This window comes from Durio zibethinus, chromosome 24 (genome assembly GCF_047325235.1).
Source record: "Durio zibethinus cultivar Kanyao isolate XHJ-2024 chromosome 24, ASM4732523v1, whole genome shotgun sequence".
NCBI classification, from domain to species: Eukaryota; Viridiplantae; Streptophyta; class Magnoliopsida; order Malvales; family Malvaceae; genus Durio; species Durio zibethinus.
This window is the reverse complement of record NC_143185.1, coordinates 17,724,072-17,741,845: the sequence shown is the minus strand read 5'-3', so window position 1 is coordinate 17,741,845 and position 17,774 is coordinate 17,724,072. Positions and strand designations below refer to the sequence as shown.

At 33.8% G+C, this 17,774-nt stretch overlaps 1 protein-coding gene across 3 annotated transcripts; it reads right to left on the bottom strand.

The window, feature by feature from the left end:
- Window positions 1-1,545: 1,545 nt before the first annotated feature.
- LOC111316996 (uncharacterized) lies at window positions 1,546-16,937 on the bottom strand. 3 transcript variants are annotated; one of them, XM_089753358.1, is made up of 23 exons: window positions 16,820-16,937; window positions 16,089-16,161; window positions 15,496-15,891; window positions 14,798-14,895; window positions 14,638-14,706; window positions 14,404-14,541; window positions 13,524-13,642; window positions 13,143-13,433; window positions 11,732-11,819; window positions 11,496-11,601; window positions 11,296-11,406; window positions 10,915-11,078; window positions 10,710-10,824; window positions 9,999-10,223; window positions 9,727-9,917; window positions 8,965-9,132; window positions 8,720-8,825; window positions 3,866-4,003; window positions 3,292-3,450; window positions 3,015-3,215; window positions 2,460-2,654; window positions 2,307-2,378; window positions 1,546-1,915 (listed from the first exon to the last, which is right to left on the bottom strand). In XM_089753358.1, exons 2-23 carry the CDS (start codon window positions 16,134-16,136, stop codon window positions 1,793-1,795), a joined length of 3,321 nt encoding a protein of 1,106 aa, XP_089609484.1. In that variant the 5' UTR covers window positions 16,137-16,161; window positions 16,820-16,937; the 3' UTR covers window positions 1,546-1,792. The 3 variants fall into 3 exon arrangements, with proteins under 3 accessions (XP_089609484.1, XP_089609483.1, XP_089609482.1); XM_089753357.1 differs by having other exon boundaries at window positions 16,745-16,934; XM_089753356.1 differs by having other exon boundaries at window positions 16,089-16,934.
- Window positions 16,938-17,774: the final 837 nt, after the last annotated feature.

Sequence of the window (17,774 nt, the reverse complement as noted above, 5' to 3'; positions counted from 1 at the left end):
TGGAAGATGTAATAGAACATATATGGTTAAGTCGCAATTGTATTTTTGATACTTAGGTTCAATTTATTTATATTTGGTGGAAGCATAGTCTGGATGTGCAGGTATTTCTTCTTGTGGTTGGCATACTGGCTTGTGTCACAAAACACCAAGCTAAAAACATGTACCAAGAACGTTTCGAAAGTGACCGAAACCACTCCAATTTTATAAAGAATGTGGAACGTTAAAAAACCATGATTCACCATCCCATGAAACGAGAGTCAATTCTAACCGGTAATCAAATCTATGACCCCATGATTAACCATTCCATTATATCCCTGCTCAAACCAGGTTCCTTTCCAGGACATTTCAATTAGAACACTGCAATTAATTAAAAAACCATGGAAGCTTCATGTAATATTTTGATGGATAATACATAATTTTAAATTTTGATTTATTAATTGTTATACAATAATTGTAAGGAGGCATTTGATTATAGAGAATCCACATACTTTCTCGAAATTTTATTATTGGATATTTGATTCTAACGTTTGATTCAGAATAATCTAATTTAAAAAAAAAAAAAATCTCAACAGTATTCAAACTCTCGAAATTAAAAACCCATATCTCTCTATAATATTCTAGGATTTCAGAAAAAAAGTAACATTATTTTCAAATTTGATTGAATTAAAAAATTATAAAATAGCCGTCATCATTTTAAAAAACATATATGAAAATGAATGCAAATCAATTGTAAGTTTCTATTAGTAAAAAATTTGATTTATATATGACGTTTGATATGAAAAATGTCTTCAATAATCTCTTACAAAAAATTAAATATGATTATTCAAAGTATTTCTAGTAAAAAACGCTTTGAATAATCCTTAAAAATTTTTATGAGGAGATTATTGAATATGCTTTTGATCAAAAACACCTTAATTAATCTCTATTCAATTTTTTGTAAGAGATTATTTAAAACATTTTTAACCAAAAATACCTCGAATAATTTTTTATCATTTTTTTTATTATTCAAGATATTTTTGACCAAAAATATTTTCAATAATCTCTTATAAAAAATTAAATGAGATTATTTAAAAGGTTTTTGATTAAAAATATCTTCAGTAATCTCCTTCAATTTTTATGATGTGATTATTCAAAACGTTTTTTTACCAAAAATATTTTGAATAATCAAATAAAAAATATCTTAAATAATCTCTTTAAAAAAAAATTGAATGAAATTATTCAAAGTATTTTTATCTGAAAATTTTTTTTGAATAATCTCTTACAAAAAAATTAAATATAATTATTCAAAACGTTTCTAATTAAAACGATCAAAGAAATGACAAAGTTACTATTTGCAAGCTGTAGTCAAAAGGCAGAGTAAACAGGTGGATGCATAACAGTGAATTCTAAAGGCCAAGTAGAGGATTGGTGTAAGAATAAAATTCCAAGTGTAAGAACACCTTGATTTCCTCTGCTATCTGGCTTGATATGTTTTAGCTGAAAAAAACACACAGCAGATGTAAGGCTAGTGAATCAAAAGTTCACAATGGATATAACACTGTTGAGTTACCAAAATTTCTATATTTTTCAATAAAAAAGGCAAAGAAATGATCACCACGAAGGCCATGGCGTGAAACCTTTACAAAATTGTTAAAAACATGATCAAAATTTATGCAAAACCATCTGCCTCTGTACTCTCTCTTTCACTTCTGTTGTTTGTCTTCCCTTTAGCAGTGTAATAATGTCAAAACGAGTTTTTCTTTTCAACTAATCTGTACAGGAGAATAGAGCTAGTTATCATAGTTCTTGTAATTTACAAAATCCTCGCATACATAGAACGCACTTCCATCACAGATTGAGGTGGCTCCAAATCTTTTTCCTGGAGTGCATTCCCAAGCAACTTCTGCATCTGTGATGCAAAGATTTCGTCCAAAATCTGCAGCATAAAGATTCTATGAATAACATATAAATAACACACCAATGAACCATGGGAAAAATTAAATGTAGAAAATGACCAAACGATAGCATATTGAAAACAATTTAATATGATGATAAAAAAAACTTCGAAGCAACCTAGAATCATATAATAATAAAATGTTAAAAGAACTTCCAACTGATCATAGATTAGTCAAGCAAAATTTAGCAAATATTTTAGATGTTTTTAAACATTTAAATGCTTACATTACATATTATAATATAAAACAAAATTTACGATACATGGATATGCCAAGGTTGAGTGACTTGCTCAAAAAATCAAAAGGAAATGCAAGTTCATCCGAGGGATCCAATTTTATATCAGAATGTTCATTGGTCAAAGTGAGACTTACAGAAATTGCTATCTTTAAGCCCTTATACCAGGACATGTTTTCTCTTCGATTTTCCAAAAAGTGTAGTACATCCTGCGACAAAATAGAGAATATAATGTTGTATATATGTTCACGATTTTAGGTGAGGTATATGCAGATATTTGCTACTTGTACCTGGCCCATCCGATCCCAGAAACTTCGACAGATGGATACGAACACATGAGGTTCAAAGACAGAATAGAGGTTCTCTATTGTCTTTATCAGGAGATCCTTCAAAGGCTGCATTCGACTTCTTACATCTGACTCAACAACAGTTTCCTTTGAGTCTTGGATTATCTTCTTCAATTTCGTTGCACTTTGAACTCTTGTCTGTGTAAAAATTTTAAAAAAAAAAGTATAAGAAATTATTTAATAAAGACAAACTCATATTCATGCATGGATATAATACATATATACATGTGCATTCATATATCCCAGGATGCTAACATTGCCAAATGCAACCAACTATCCAATGAATTGGCATGGTTGTCCTTGACACTGTTACCCAAAGAAAACAAGATGGACAGGAAAAAATGGAAACTAAAGCAGGAAGATAGTAATTTGTATAAAGTCTTCCATATGTCAAGTTACAATGAGGGAAAGAAGTTGAGGATCACTAATGGTAGGAGTCTGCAAAAGCATGATAATTAAATCAATCATAGCATCAGCTGCATTCTAGAGGATACTCACATTCTCTGCAAGTTTCTCCACTATTGCTTGAATATAGTTTCTGAAGTCAGCCCTTAGCATCACCGTAATTTCACTGAGACGGTCACCTGGGATTGCAGTTTCACCAGGTGGAGTGCAAGAACACCATGATTTGAACTGGGATTCTATCTTGGAATGAAGTACATTAAGTATCCTCTTCATGGAATTCAAAAGAACTCCCAACTGAAAAATAATGATATTTCTTTAGTTGTAGCAGATAAACAGCACAAATCAGCAAAACATGTAAGCAAAACTTTACGTCATCTGGAACAATGTAGGTGCCAGCTATTCCTTTGGTGAATTTCTGAAGATATTTGCCAAATATCTTAGGAGCAAGGCTGTCCTTCAGTGGAGCTAGAACATCAGCATACTGCCTTTCCAAAGCTTTACTAATGGCTTTTTCAACATCTGCAATAGCCTTTTCATAGCCACAAGTACCAAACAAATAACAGGTTCGTTTAGCATAAAGCAGAATAAACATAAACAAGAACAGTACAATAAGATGCCAGATTAAGCACGAATCTAATAGAATTGCCTTGCTGAAACCTGAAGTTAAGGTCATGCCAACAAGGTTAAAAGTTAATTCTGTAGTTTAAGGTCCATTTGATGAATTTTGTATTACGTACTTTCCATATTCCATAATGTTTACAGCAGTACCAACAAATAATATTAACATCATATGTCATCCACCAAATCCAAGTAAAAAAACATTAATATCCATAGCTGTTGGTTCATTTATCGAATTCTAAATGCCATCTCTATAATCCATAAATGTTTAAATCTGTAAAACAGTTAATATATCATAACAAAACAACAGGGGCAGAGGAACATACATTTTCCAAGATGATAGTGAATTCTGGCCAGCGGAAAATGATAATTTCATATTCATTCAATGTCTCCATTAGCTGATTATACATATCATCAATGAAAGGAGCTGTCGTTTGTTGTGTTTTAATACCAGAACACTTAACCTAAAAGTAATCAATTTCAAGAAAACTGTCATTGAGGGGAAAAATAGAAAACCTTGACTTACAATCAATTTTAATCAGTCATGCATGCTTGGCAATTCTCTAGTCTAGGCAGTTTGCATATCCAGATATATAAATATATATGTGGGAAAACACTTATTTACAGCTGGTTGTAATCTTGTAATCTATATATTTATATTTGCATCTCTAAAATTAAGTATTTGTATCCCTAAAATTAGGATAGACAATCTCTCAATTATAAGATTAGTTTTTTAGGAAGATTTAGTTTCTTAGTTTAATCCCTAGTTAGTTGTATATAAACCTAAGATTCTTGTATAATTCTCAATAAGCAGTTTTCCAACATACATTCAGTTTCCACACTGATTTATTTCTTAATTTTTTCACATGGTATAAGAGCTTTAGGCTCTTCTTGGGAAGCAAAATTTTTAGCCTTCACTGCTGACTTTTTTAGGCCTTCATTGCCGAATCCTATTTAGGCCTTCATTGTTGAACCCTTTCAAAGAAAGATATCACTACCACCCAATTTAAAGAAATGTTAACTGGAAAAATCACTGGAGTACTACAGATGTCTCAGAAACAAGGAGAGTTCGATAGGGGAGAGATTGAAAAGTTGAGAAACTTATTGAAAATCCTTGAAAAGCCTACTGTGGTATGTTTTTTGGGTAAGGTTTCTAGTTCAGGTAAAGCTTCCGGTTCTCATGGATTAAATATTTCGGCTAAGCCTATTACGAGTTCTTGGGTCATTGACTCAGGAACCACAAACCACATGACACATTCCTCACAAAAGTTTAGTACATATAACCTGTGTCCTAGTAATAAGAAAATTGTTGTTGCAGATGGTTCACTTACCACAGTGGCAGGATTAGGAGATGTTCAAGTTAATCCCTCGTTTGTTCTAAAAAATGTTCTTCATGTTCCTGGATTATCTACTAATCTGATCTCTATACAAAAACTTACTAGAGATATGAATTGCAAAGTAACCTTTTATCCTTCTTATTGTGAATTTCAGGATCAGAGTTCAGGGAAGATGATTGGACTTGCTAAGGAGAAAAGGATGGACTATACTATCTTGAGACATCAAATAACACAAGTAGTATCAAGAATAGTTTACTTTTGTCATTTCTTTTTGAAAAATCTTCCAATAAAGACAAAATCTGGCTTTATCATTTTTGTCTTGGACATCATTCTTTTGGAACCTTGAGAAACATGTTTCTTTCTTTGTTCAAATGATTAAATGTCGAAGATTTTTATTGTGATGTTTGTGAACTTGCAAAGCATAGACGTGTCTTTTCCAATCAGTAACAAAAGAAGTTCTACTCCCTTTTACTTTATTCATAGTGACATTTGGGGTGCCTCTATAATTCCTAATATTTTTGGTGCGAGATGGTTTGTTTCATTCATAGATGATTGTACCAGGGTCTCTTAGGTTTTTTTACTTAAATCCAAATCAGATGTGAATAGTGTGTTTTTAAGCTTTCAAAACATGATCCAAAATCAATTTGGAGTGAGAATCAAGAGATTTAGGTCTGATAATGCAAGAGACTACTTCAACTAGAGTCTATCTACCTATTTCCAAAAAGAGGAGATTATTCATAAGTCATCTTGTGTTAATACTCCACAACAGAATGGAGTGGCAGAGAGGAAAAACAGTCATTTACTAGCCACAACCCGAGCCTTTCTTTTTCAAGCAAATGTACCTAAATTTTACTGGGGGGAAGCTGTTCTCACTGCCACACATATTATATAAATAAGTTACCTTTAAGGGTTTTGGGATTTAAAACTCCTATGGAACTATTCTCACAATTTTATCCCAACCTCAATACCACAAACAATCTCACACCTAGGATATTTGGTTGTACATCATTTGTTCATGTTCATAGTCATAACAGAGGAAAGTTGGATCCAAGAGCGATTAAGTGTATTTTTGTGGGTATTCTTCAACTCAAAAAGGATATAAATGCTATCATCCTTCTACAAAAAAATTCTATGTGTCTGCAGATGTCACTTTTGAAGAAAATAAATCATTTTCTACTCAACCTTATCTTCAGGGGGAGACTTCATTCATGGAAGATAAGGATAAAGACTTCTTTTTGCTTGATTTGCCCCCTTCTTCAACATTTACACCCATTAATTCTTCTGAGTCGAAACTTGTTTTTGCTGAGCCCAAGTCAAACACTGAATTTGAGTCTGAACCCATTCCAAATACGGAAGATGTGACAAAGGATAATATTGTTCTTGATTCTATGAAGGAATTACAGGTGTACTCCAGAAGGAAAGTTTCAGATCCTAAACCAGTGCTAGTCCAAGAACCTGATTCTAACTCTAAAAATGAGGTAACTATAGTTTTTGACTCTGTTTCTCAAAATGAGCATGAATCTCCTAAAACTATAACTAGTGATTATGATCTGCCTATTGCCATTAGGAAAGGAACCAGAGAATGTACCAAGCATCCACTATACCCAATCTCTAATTTTGTGTCATTTGAAAAATTCTCACCATCCCACAAAAATTTTCTTGTGAGCCTAAACACTATTTCTGTTCCAACTACAGTATCCGAGGCATTATCTAGTGAGAAATGGAGGCAAGCCATGAAAATAGAAATGGAGGCCTTAGAGAAAAATCAGACATGAAAACTGGTAGAGTTGCCTAAAGGAAAAAATCTAGTGGGGTGTAAATGGGTTTTCACTGCAAAATAGTACTGTTGAAAGGTATAAAGCCAGGTTAATGGCTAAGGGCTACACTCAAATCTATGGAGTGGATTACCAGGAAACCTTTGCTCCAGTTGTCAAGATGAATACAGTTAGGATTTTGTTATCATTGGCTGCAAATTACAATTGGCAGCTTCAACAATTTGATGTAAAGAATGCTTTTCTACATAGTGATTTGGAAGAAGAAATATATATGAAGGTTCCACCAGGATTTGGAGGTCATCTAGAAGCAAACAAAGTATGCAGGCTGAAAAAAGCTTTATATGACCTTAAACAGTCTCCTAGAGCTTGGTTCGAGAGATTTGCCAAAGTGATGCCAGCAATGGGATATAAACAGAGTCAAGGAGATCACACATTGTTTATCAAGCACTCTGATTCAGGGAGAGTCACAATTCTATTAGTATATGTTGATGATATAGTTGTAACTGGAGATGATGAAAAAGAGAGAGAATCTCTAAAACAGTGTTTGGTTAGAGAATTTGAGATAAAAGAGCTAGGGAGATTGAAGTACTTCCTAGGAATTGAAGTAGCTCACTCACGGCATAGTATTTTCATCTCACAACAGAAATATGTGATGGATCTTCTGAAGGAAACTGGAAAGCTTGCATGTAAACCTGCAAATACCCCTATAGATCCTAATCATAAAATTGGAGAAGCTAATGAAGATGCTGCTATAAATAGAGAGATGTACCAAAGATTAGTTGGAAGACTCATTTATCTCTCACATACTAGACCTGATATAGCATATGCTGTGAGTGTGGTAAGTCAATTTATGCATAGTCCTAAAGAAGTGCACCTACAGGCTGTCTACCGTATATTGCACTATTTGAAGGCCAATCCTGGGAGAGGTATCTTATTCAAAAAAAATTTGGGGTTAGTTTTAGAAGCATATACAGATGCTGATTATGCAGGTTCAGTAACTGATAGAAGATCCACCTCAGGCTACTGCACTTTCTTAGGTGGTAATCTTGTGACTTGGAGGAGTAAAAAACAAAATGTAGTGGCAAGATCAAGTGCTGAAGCAGAGTTCAGAGCAATGGCTCAAGGAATTTGTGAACTACTATGGTTAAAGATTATCCTAGAAGACTTGAACATCAAGTGGGATGGACCAATGAGACTTTACTGTGATAACAAGTCTACAATAAGCATTGCACACAATCCTGTGCAACATGATAGAACAAAACACATTGAAGTAAACCGGCATTTCATAAAAGAGAAACTAGACAGTGGGTTAATTTGTACACCTTATGTATCAACCAAGGGTCAACTTGCAGATGTGTTGACTAAAGGTCTCAGTAATGCAACATTTCAAAAAATTATTTCCAAGCTGGGAATGGAAAACACCTATTCACCAGCTTGAGGGGAAGTGTGGGAAAACACTTATTTACAGCTGGTTGTAATCTTGTAATCTGTATATTTATATTTGTATCTCTAGAATTAAGTATTTGTATCCCTAAAATTAGGATAGACAATCTCTCAATTATAAGATTAGTTTTTTAGGAAGATTTAGTTTCCTAGTTTAACCCCTAGTTAGTTGTATATAAACATATGATTCTTGTATAATTCTCAATAAGCAGTTTTCCAACATACATTCAGTTTCCACACTGATTTATTTCTTAATTTTTTCACAATACATATATATATATATATATATTAATATTATATATATACATATAAGAGTAAGATTGCTACTAAATTATGACTTGCTTAGATCAAACCATCAATGAACAAAAGTTCAAAGCAATCAGGGTAAAATACGAGGAGTTCAAATGATATTCCAAGCAATATCGATTGTGATTTTCTCAAACGTCCCATAAGAAAGTAAAGGGAAAAGATGCACAAGTTCCCAAGAACCACTTAGTCTGAACCATAAAAAAAAAATTCAAGATAAAAATAAAACTGAACCAACTTTATAAGACCTTTCCTAGATATGACATTTTCCATGAACTTGATAATGCAGCTGCATAAGTCCACAATATAAGATTTGTACCTTATCTAGTTTGCATGAATCAAGTAAAGAATGGCGCTTCTCTTCAATCCAACTGGTTATATAAGAGTGAAACAACTCTTTTGCGTCAACTCCCCCTTTTACAGGTCTGCACAACGTTATAAGATCAGAGTAAGAATGGAAAACAACAGAAAGTAATTTTAAAACAATAGAAATTATGGTTGGAAAAATAATAATACAAATTTATCTTATCTATATATGAGGTAGAAGAATCAAAAGGATTTTACTTAATATTCCAGGAAGACAGATCTCTTTGAAAGTCAGCTGTCGCAATAACAAGTTCAATTACAGCAGGAGAGGGGCCAGGAGGGGGGCATCCAACAAGAAATTCTCTCAATCTATTGCAAAGATCCGCGCTGTATATGGGTGCAGAAAGATTTGGCAGGTCTATAAAACTGCAAAAAATTCAAGATAGAGCAGCAAAAGATATTAGCACAGAAGAATCCAAGCAGTCAAAAAAACAAAGCCAGAAAACATATAAGTAGAGGGGATAAACTGTAACTCTATGCAATTTTAAAACATCTAAGAGCTGCACTTTTAATCCTTTTTCCTAATTTAATTCTTTCTCCTTGAACTGATTTGCACCCACATTGCTCCTTCTAATTAAAAAACTTTATCTCTCTCTCTCTCTCTCTCTCTTCATCTTCTTTTTCAAACTAATGTTACTAGACTTTTAAGGTTAATTAGCTACAAGACAGCCCTTGATGCTATGTTACTGTGACTTTTCAAAGTGGACATTGATATGGAGTCTTTACCCTCCGAATATAAGGGACAAATGAGAAAATTTACAGGCAACCTTGTCAGACACATATCCATGTCCAACATTCGCTCACAAGTTTTATCTGTATGTGTAAATAAATTTCAACATATAAGAACATATACAATCACAATAGATCAACAAGTGTGATGGGGGAAGAAAAAAACAATTGTTCTAGAACAACAATAAATTATTATGCATGGTATATGATCTCCTAAAAGGAGAAAATCACCTAGGAAGAACATTCTGATTGTGGATCTCTATATCTGTGAAAATTTCATTCTTGATACTCAAAATTAAAAATTTCATCTTCTGATAAGAAGTTGAAAGAGTCATGGGATCCATCAATGCACTGTTATTATTGCTCAAAATGAACTCATCTGTTTCAGCCTGGTGCCTTCTTGACCTCTTTTTTGCAGCAGCCTGCATGGTTGTTGCTAATTCATAGAGGGAACAAATAGGAAAGGAATATATTATGACCATTAAGAAGTAAGTCACTTATACCTGAAAACATCTGCAGAACTCCAGTTGTGTCTCAGGACTTAATATATCGTGCAATAGGCCATAGAGCTTGACAGCAGGTACCAAGGCAGGAGGTGGTGATCCAGTGGCAGCCTTGAAAACATCCATCATCCCTGATGGCGATGATTCATCTAATGACTTGTAATTCTCAAAGATCGTAGTTAAAATCTTCTGGACATGATCCTCAATCTCCCCTAGGATGCGGTTCTGATTGATATTACAGCATTATAATCATATGGAAAGGAAGAGTTTGTATATAGTCATACAGTTTCTGAAACATATATATATGCAAATGTCTATATGTGTCTGTTTGCAATTTTATGATGTGAGATTAAAGGATGACAATTAAACTGTAAAAGAGAAGCATCCAAACGACAATTGCAAAGCGGCACATCTAAACTAAATCAAAATTAACATGGAAATCAAAGAAACATTTTAGTCAGTTACTTGTATATTACGTGGTGAACAGAAGATCCAAACTAACAAGAACTAGAAAGGTGCTTGAAAAAGATGAATTAAACTTAAGACACCTGTTTTACAATTCCTTTTCTGGGTTGATACTATCTAATTAGCAAAACTACATAAGAAGCTAATGACGAGTCATTTTTTAATATACCAATACATGTATGGCATTAGAAACAAATAAAGAGCACTTCAAGTTATAAAATAATTTGGCTCAAATAGCACACATACTTCTTGGTGACTTAACTTGTGCTTGCTATTGCCCTTCACAGGAGATAGTAAATCATGTATCAATGTAAGGCAGTCTTCAGTTGGTGTAGCCACATCCATGACATAAGAAAGGTATCTACAGCCAGAAGAAAATCAAATCAAAACAAAGCAATTTAAAACTCCCAATGATAACAACATCAATTACCATTCTAGTGCATCTCCATACCTTAACTTGGTATAGGCATCTGACACTCCATAGTATGATGCAAATTCATTCACCAACCACTTCCAAGGGCCATCTAGCAACAAATTTCTTTGCTGAAAGTGCTGAACTTTCATTGCAACTTCCAACAAAAAATCATATGCCACAGTTTCTGCAATGGAACCACACTGGAAAAACAAGAAAATGTTAATCTTACAGTCACTTCTAGTATAGTTGTTATTTTTTTGCCATCATGCTTTAGTTCAGATAGTATAAAGGCAGCTAGGGGCCAGGACATTCATAACTATAAATTTACCAGTTAATAAAAGGAAAATGAAATTCATAATAAAAACCTTAAGCAGAGTCATTTTAAAATTTATTGGACTATTACATTTTTGCACGTACCTTGAGATTATTCTCCTCTTGACGGGTTGAATAGTGTATATACAGCTGAATTCTGCCAACAAGTTCATGTTCTGGCTCACGATATAATGGCCACCATCGAAGCTTGTCACCCTGCATAATCAATGTTTTAAACTTTCAGCATAACCATCAGCCTTCCTACCTAAGCCTTAAAGACTAGGTACTATTCGAAAAATCCTTACAGGGTCATCAGCAACAGAAACCACTTGTGCTAGGACATGACCACAATACTGCCCCTTGGAGTCATGAACTTTGACAATCAAATCGTCACCAAGACCATCAGGTAAGCTGTGTGGCAAAATATCATGAAATATGGAGCAAGGAGAAAAAAAAAAAAAAAAGAGAACAGGCATTTTGGAGAGATGAAGGGAAAAGATCGGAAAAGGCACAGATATATAAGGGGTGAGGAGCTACATACAACACATGAGTTTCACTGGAACCTGGTTGCATTCTGATCACATCCTCTTCAGATGAACTTTTCAATTTCAACAAGCAACAATATGTTTCTGAGAATTACAATCATCACCTTAAGTTAGATAGTGCAAAAGGCCAGTACAAAATCAATCTATCAAGAGATAATACAACTGATGATAGCATCCATTTTCTGAGACTAATGATCATCATCATCATCAACAAGAACCACCTAAACCTTTTTCCAGTATTTCTGGTTGGTCGTGAAATGGATCCTATTACTCAAATGGTGCTCTCTACTTAGGACCATATCCTCGCTAACAACGTTAAAGGCAAGGTTTCGTTTATTGATGTACATTCTATAATAAGATGTTATGTTTTAACCAAAATAAGTACTTATTCCTCAATGGCCTTCTTATTCTCAACTAGCTAGAGTAAAAAATACAAACTTAGAGTATAGCAAGTAGCCTGTGAAAGTACTTTCTCTTTTGTTCAATTTTCTCCAAATATTGTGTGGTTTTTCTTACTTGGTAAAATAAAGGCTTTATGGAAAAAATTTCCGACTCAATAGGGATGAAGCTAAGACTGAACCCTTGTGCCCACCTATGTGGAAGAAATCAGAGTGATGACTGTAACTTTAATTACCATAGATATTTGCAATAATTAGGAAGAGGTCCTATTTTGCACCCCGCCAATGAATTAAATGGAGGAAAAAAGGCCATCATCTGAACATTCAGAATGAAAAGATACAATAGTTAAATGCGTGGCATTTTACTCCTAGTAACTCAGATGTATCATAAAAGTTGCTGCATGATGCTGTACGTGTAGCTGATAGCTGCTGTTGATACCTAAGCAGCATTTCACCCTAGTCAAGTTATTTCTTAAAAATTAACTATTTACTCTTTGATGGTTCCAAAGATTCATATAATTGGTTCCAAGCACATCCAAACAATTGTTGAGATCATTAAAGAGACGAGGTTGACATTTCTTCATAGATCACATTAGTAATTCACTGAATTTATGGATGTTAGTGATACATTCTCTCAATGAAACTTTAAGGAGTTATTAGGTGCGGAAGAGAGAAGCAACACATTAAAGGAGAAACATCATGACCTAGCAAAGGATAATGAATCCAATGAACCATATGGACAAGGGATATGTTAAAGAGTAATAAATACCCTAATTACCAATTTCCTAACCATATCACAGCGTTTGTCTCATCACAGCAGATTTCTAAATCATTGTCAAGGATGCAGATATCTAATCTTGATCAAACTTCTCCGGAGTCACCAAATATGCAAGTGATTGCAGTTTCAAATGAAAAAAAAGCATTAGATGTTTAAGCTTTTACTACTTCAAGCAAAAAAATGGTTAGTAGTACTAAATTTACATGATAAAACTATTAGTTGTTTAAATACCTGGAACTACTTCAAATGATGTTGAATTGCTGCGCAAAGTAGTCACTCCAGTTTTCAAGAGCTTGGATACCTCTTTTATATACTGGCTGCTTGTCTGCAGATAAGCTAGGCTTTGCCTTGAAAGAGAACCATTTGCAGGAGCATTGTGTGTCACATGAACTTTTCGAAGAGCTTCCCATCCAGAATACAACATTGAATTTACTTTGGAGAAATGTTGATGAAGTGATTCTATCTTTAAAATAGGAATGTTGCAGCCAGGAGGAGGATCTAAACCCATTTTTACTTTACGCACTGTCCAACAGAAAAAATGATAAATTCATAGGCTTAAAGATGCAAATTTATTAAGACTTAGTTAAACGTTTTTTGGAAACATGACAGTACCTTGCACTTTCATTTTTCCAATGGACTTCTTTGATTTAGGAGCTGCTGCCTCACTAACTAACTCAGAAGATCGTTTTGCCAAGAGCTCTTCTTCTGGTTGCAATAATACCTGATGTAAACTAGAAATTTAAACATAATAGTCAGAGACAGGTGTTCAAAGCAGCAAGCATTACACAATAAAGCAGTAGCAGTATCAAGACCTGCTTACATTAACAATATGGAACTACCATGTGGACTGCATAGCCAAATACAGATGACAAAGCTTGAGCCTTACATCACAGATGCACAAAAAAGAAAACATGCATGCATGGACAATACTGGGCTTTTCTTCTAAGTGCTGTGGTTAAGATGCAACAAATCCGGTTGCAAGTATTTAGTATATTCTAAAAATGGTTATTTATTAAATGAAAATTAACAAATTCAAGGCAAACCATCACAAAAACTGCTATATATTCCTTAAACAGTAAACTAAAAAAACCTACATATATTTAGCAATTTCATCAATAACCACGACTTATACTCTGTTGGCTAGGTTGGACATAAGATATTTTCCCGGAATCAAATCACCTCTATTATGGAAGGCAAGGTGCTAATAAAGACAGCCTTATCACATGGTAAGTTTGTCCAATCATTGTTCCACTTGTATCAATCTTTATTTCTAACCCCATATTGCCTAGTATGCGTAATATTTCATTCTTTTATCCCAGCAAGCAGATCAAGTTATAGAATCTCAATATAAGAGCAGTTATCTTTCAACTAATCTTAGTTTCCATTTCAAGAGTTATACTGGTGTGTTTTATCACATATTAACCCTAAATCAACAATGTATATGTACCAAAACATGTACAAAAGAAATAAAGAAGGGATTATATGCACTCACCCGAATGCTTTCCGCAACCGTGAACATTCTCTATTCAAGAAGTAGGGAGCTTCTTCCGTGCAACCTTTGGCCCATGAATTTAAGCATAAACGAACACATGCATCATAAGACAGCACTGCACACCATGGACCAAGCCCACTGAAACAGTTTAATCAATGCAGTCAGTTATCTAAAATTTTATGTACAATGTCTAAACCAAGAGAAATATCTTCTTAGCTTAGCTATTTAACTAACCTTGCACGAAAGATGGGGCGACGAGAGGGTAAAATACTAGCAGATTCATTGACTCCACTTTCTGCAGTACTGTAATGCATAATTGTTCGATTGTAGTGTCTTGACGATTTTTTGTTAATAACAACAAGGCAACTAGAAGTAGAGATGCAGACATACACACCTGACAGATGGGTCGAGGATCTCATCCCTGCTGTTATCCTGAACAATGCTATCATTGAAATAAGGCTTCGTCTTTTGCAATCCTCCATTATGAAAAACCTACATGCACTTAAATAGTTGAGTACGCCAAAAGCATAATGTTTTAGATAACAATAAATTTAAGTTGAGCATCACAGTGGTCTCTTATTTCAATCTTATCAGTTCGAGACTGCATATACAAGTTACAAATACCTCTTAATGAAGCTATTTAGACATTTTCAGACCCATAACCAATTAAAACAATTAGAAAGTGCAAAAAGCTAACATTTTGGGATGTTAAACCCAGGTAGCCTACCCATTAATCAGGTGGTACCACCCAATGTATCTTGCAAATACAAAAAGCTGCATTCCTAAATTTGTATAAGCATGACCAAAGAGAAACACTGTAAATGCCAAGTAATTCTCAACTTTAAAGCTTCAAATGGCACAATTTAAGAAACTTAATCAAATGATAAAATAATATAGAAGGTGGAACGTAAAGAATAAAAGCAAATTTTTAGTGAGAAAGGACATACTAAAACGTAGTTGTAAAATAATGCTTGCACAGTTCATGCATCACAATGCACTGATCCATAGAATACAAAAAAAAAAAAAAAAGCTTTTTCATCCAGAAGTTCATTGAAAGATGCAAACCTGTTTAGATATTATTTCAACACCTACCGTAGAAGTAATAGTAGAAGAATAACTATCAGAATTATATGTTTCTCTATGAGGTGCAACACCATCACTGCCTGTCATCTTAGCATGTGTAACAGCTGCAACTGTTGGCACCTTATCATCTTGCGGAGATGAAATGAACAAGTACTGCCTGTCACAGGGATGCTCATCTGAATCAGATGACATGTCCATGTCTGATCCTGAACCACCATCATCGCCACAAACAGGTATTCCCCGAGACACTGGAATTACGCTTGGAGACAAATGCCCATTAAGAAATTTCTCTGAAGGAGGCAATCCGGACTGCCATCCAGCATTTCTTAAACTGGGAATAGAATCAGGTTTCTGTCTTGCAGTCATCCTCATAGTGAAAAGATCTCTGTTCTTGGCAACACCCCCCTAACTCAAGTTTAAAACATTAAGATCAGACTCATACAGCACCTCAGACTACACTATAAAGTGAAAACTATTGTAAACGTTAACATCACAAAACATTGAAATATTTATATTCACATAAACAAATGTTTGCACCAAATAACTAAAAACAAATGCCTAAATATATGAGTGCATAACTATATACATTCGAAATAACTCACCTCGCGAACCCATCTTAACGCATCCTTGTCAAGGCCTTGAGTGAACATTTGTTAATAGTTTCTTCTACTTCACCTAAAACCAACCATTGAGAGTTTATTTAACACCAAGATTACAATTGAAGAACTAATAAGCCAAGACACAAGCAAAAGAGCAAAAACTAACAAACTAAATCATTCATAAAAAACTAACACATTCCAATGTGGTTTGTTTCTTATCTATCTTGCCAACCAAGCAGAATGGAAAAAAAACAAAAGTCCAATACTTTATTAAAAAAAAAAATCAAATTTGACCAAAACCAGCAATATGATAGAGAAAATTCACTTTGTTTAATTGTTGTTCTGATACATCCAAAAGAAAATCAAACGAAAAATGTGGAAAATTAAAAGTTTGCACCGACATTTTTTTTCTTAATTTTCTTAAGGGATTCCCACCAACCAAACAACAAAAATGAGATTATGGAATTCAACTTCACATGCCAATCACTGATCACAGAACTAACAAACCAATTGCTAAAAACCCATTTGCTTTAATGATCATACAAGCAAAACGGTATTACTAAAACTAAATGAAATGTCGCCGCCCAAAAAACCAAAAAAAAACTTGACTTTGATCAAGTTTAAAGAAAAAAAAAAGAGAAAGAAGAGATGAAACCCACAAAAAGAGAAAGGAGACTGAGAATGTGAGTGAGAGTGAGAGAATTAAAGAGAGACAATAATGGGTCTTGTTCTACTGTTCAAACAGACATTCTTCTCTGCTTTACTATTAAAAAAAATTCCTTTGTTATTTTCTTTTTTTCCTTCTTCAAATAAAAAAACGATAATTTTTTTTTAGTAAGAAGAATCAATGTTTCAAAGTTGAAACTTTGAAGCGAAATTTAGGATGGAGTACCGAACGTTAGACGAGAACGTAGAACTAACGGAGAGGCGTGAAATTAACGTGAAAACTGACGTGGCAAGCGGAAGCGCGCCCCCTTATAACGGTCGATTTGTTTTATTTTTCTTTTTATCAGGATGTAGCTTGGTTTGGTCTGGTTGCACACATGATTTGTAGTTCTTTGGGTGACTTTAGGATTCGAGTTTTGCTTTCAGTCCTCATTGGCAGAGTGCCGTCATCCCATTCCCACCGATATCACTGATTTTCCGCACTAAATAAGACTTCATCACTAAGAAACACGGAAATAAAAATTAAAAAAGAAATAAAAGAAAAAGGCCATGCTTTTTAATTAATGAATAAAATATTGGTTTTAATAATGGAAATTCAATCTCAGATAATTATAAATATAAAAAATAAATTTTAGCTAATTAGCTTAAAAATAGAAGCTTACAGGAATTATATTTCTAAGTGTGAGTTTATAATAATGTTTTTAATATTATATATCAAAATAATAGAACAAAAGAGTTAGGTTTTACACTATTAGTCAAAAGGGGCTTATAATTAGGTGTAGAGTCAGAGTCGATACAGTATGAAGCTTGAACTCGAATTTAACTTATAACTCATAGTTTGATACTTGGTTCGAACTCGATCGAATTTTATTTTTCAAGTTTAAGTTCGATTCATGATCGAATTCGAGCTACTCGAATTCGTTCGATTAATATGTAAAACTAAGTTCGATTCGTATACTCGACAAAAGTTTAATTATTTATATTCGAGTTCGAACTCGAATTCGAAATATTTATTAATTAAAA

Coding starts and splice junctions, on each gene's coding strand:
- LOC111316996 (XM_089753358.1), bottom strand. CDS start 16,136: ATGTTCACTCAAGGCCTTGACAAGGATGCGTTAAGATGGGTTCGCGAG. Junction 13,643..14,403: donor CGGTTGCGGAAAGCATTCGG/GTGAGTGCATAT, acceptor TTAAATTTCTAG/TTTACATCAGGTATTATTGC. Junction 4,004..8,719: donor ATTCATGCAAACTAGATAAG/GTACAAATCTTA, acceptor GATTACTTTTAG/GTTAAGTGTTCTGGTATTAA.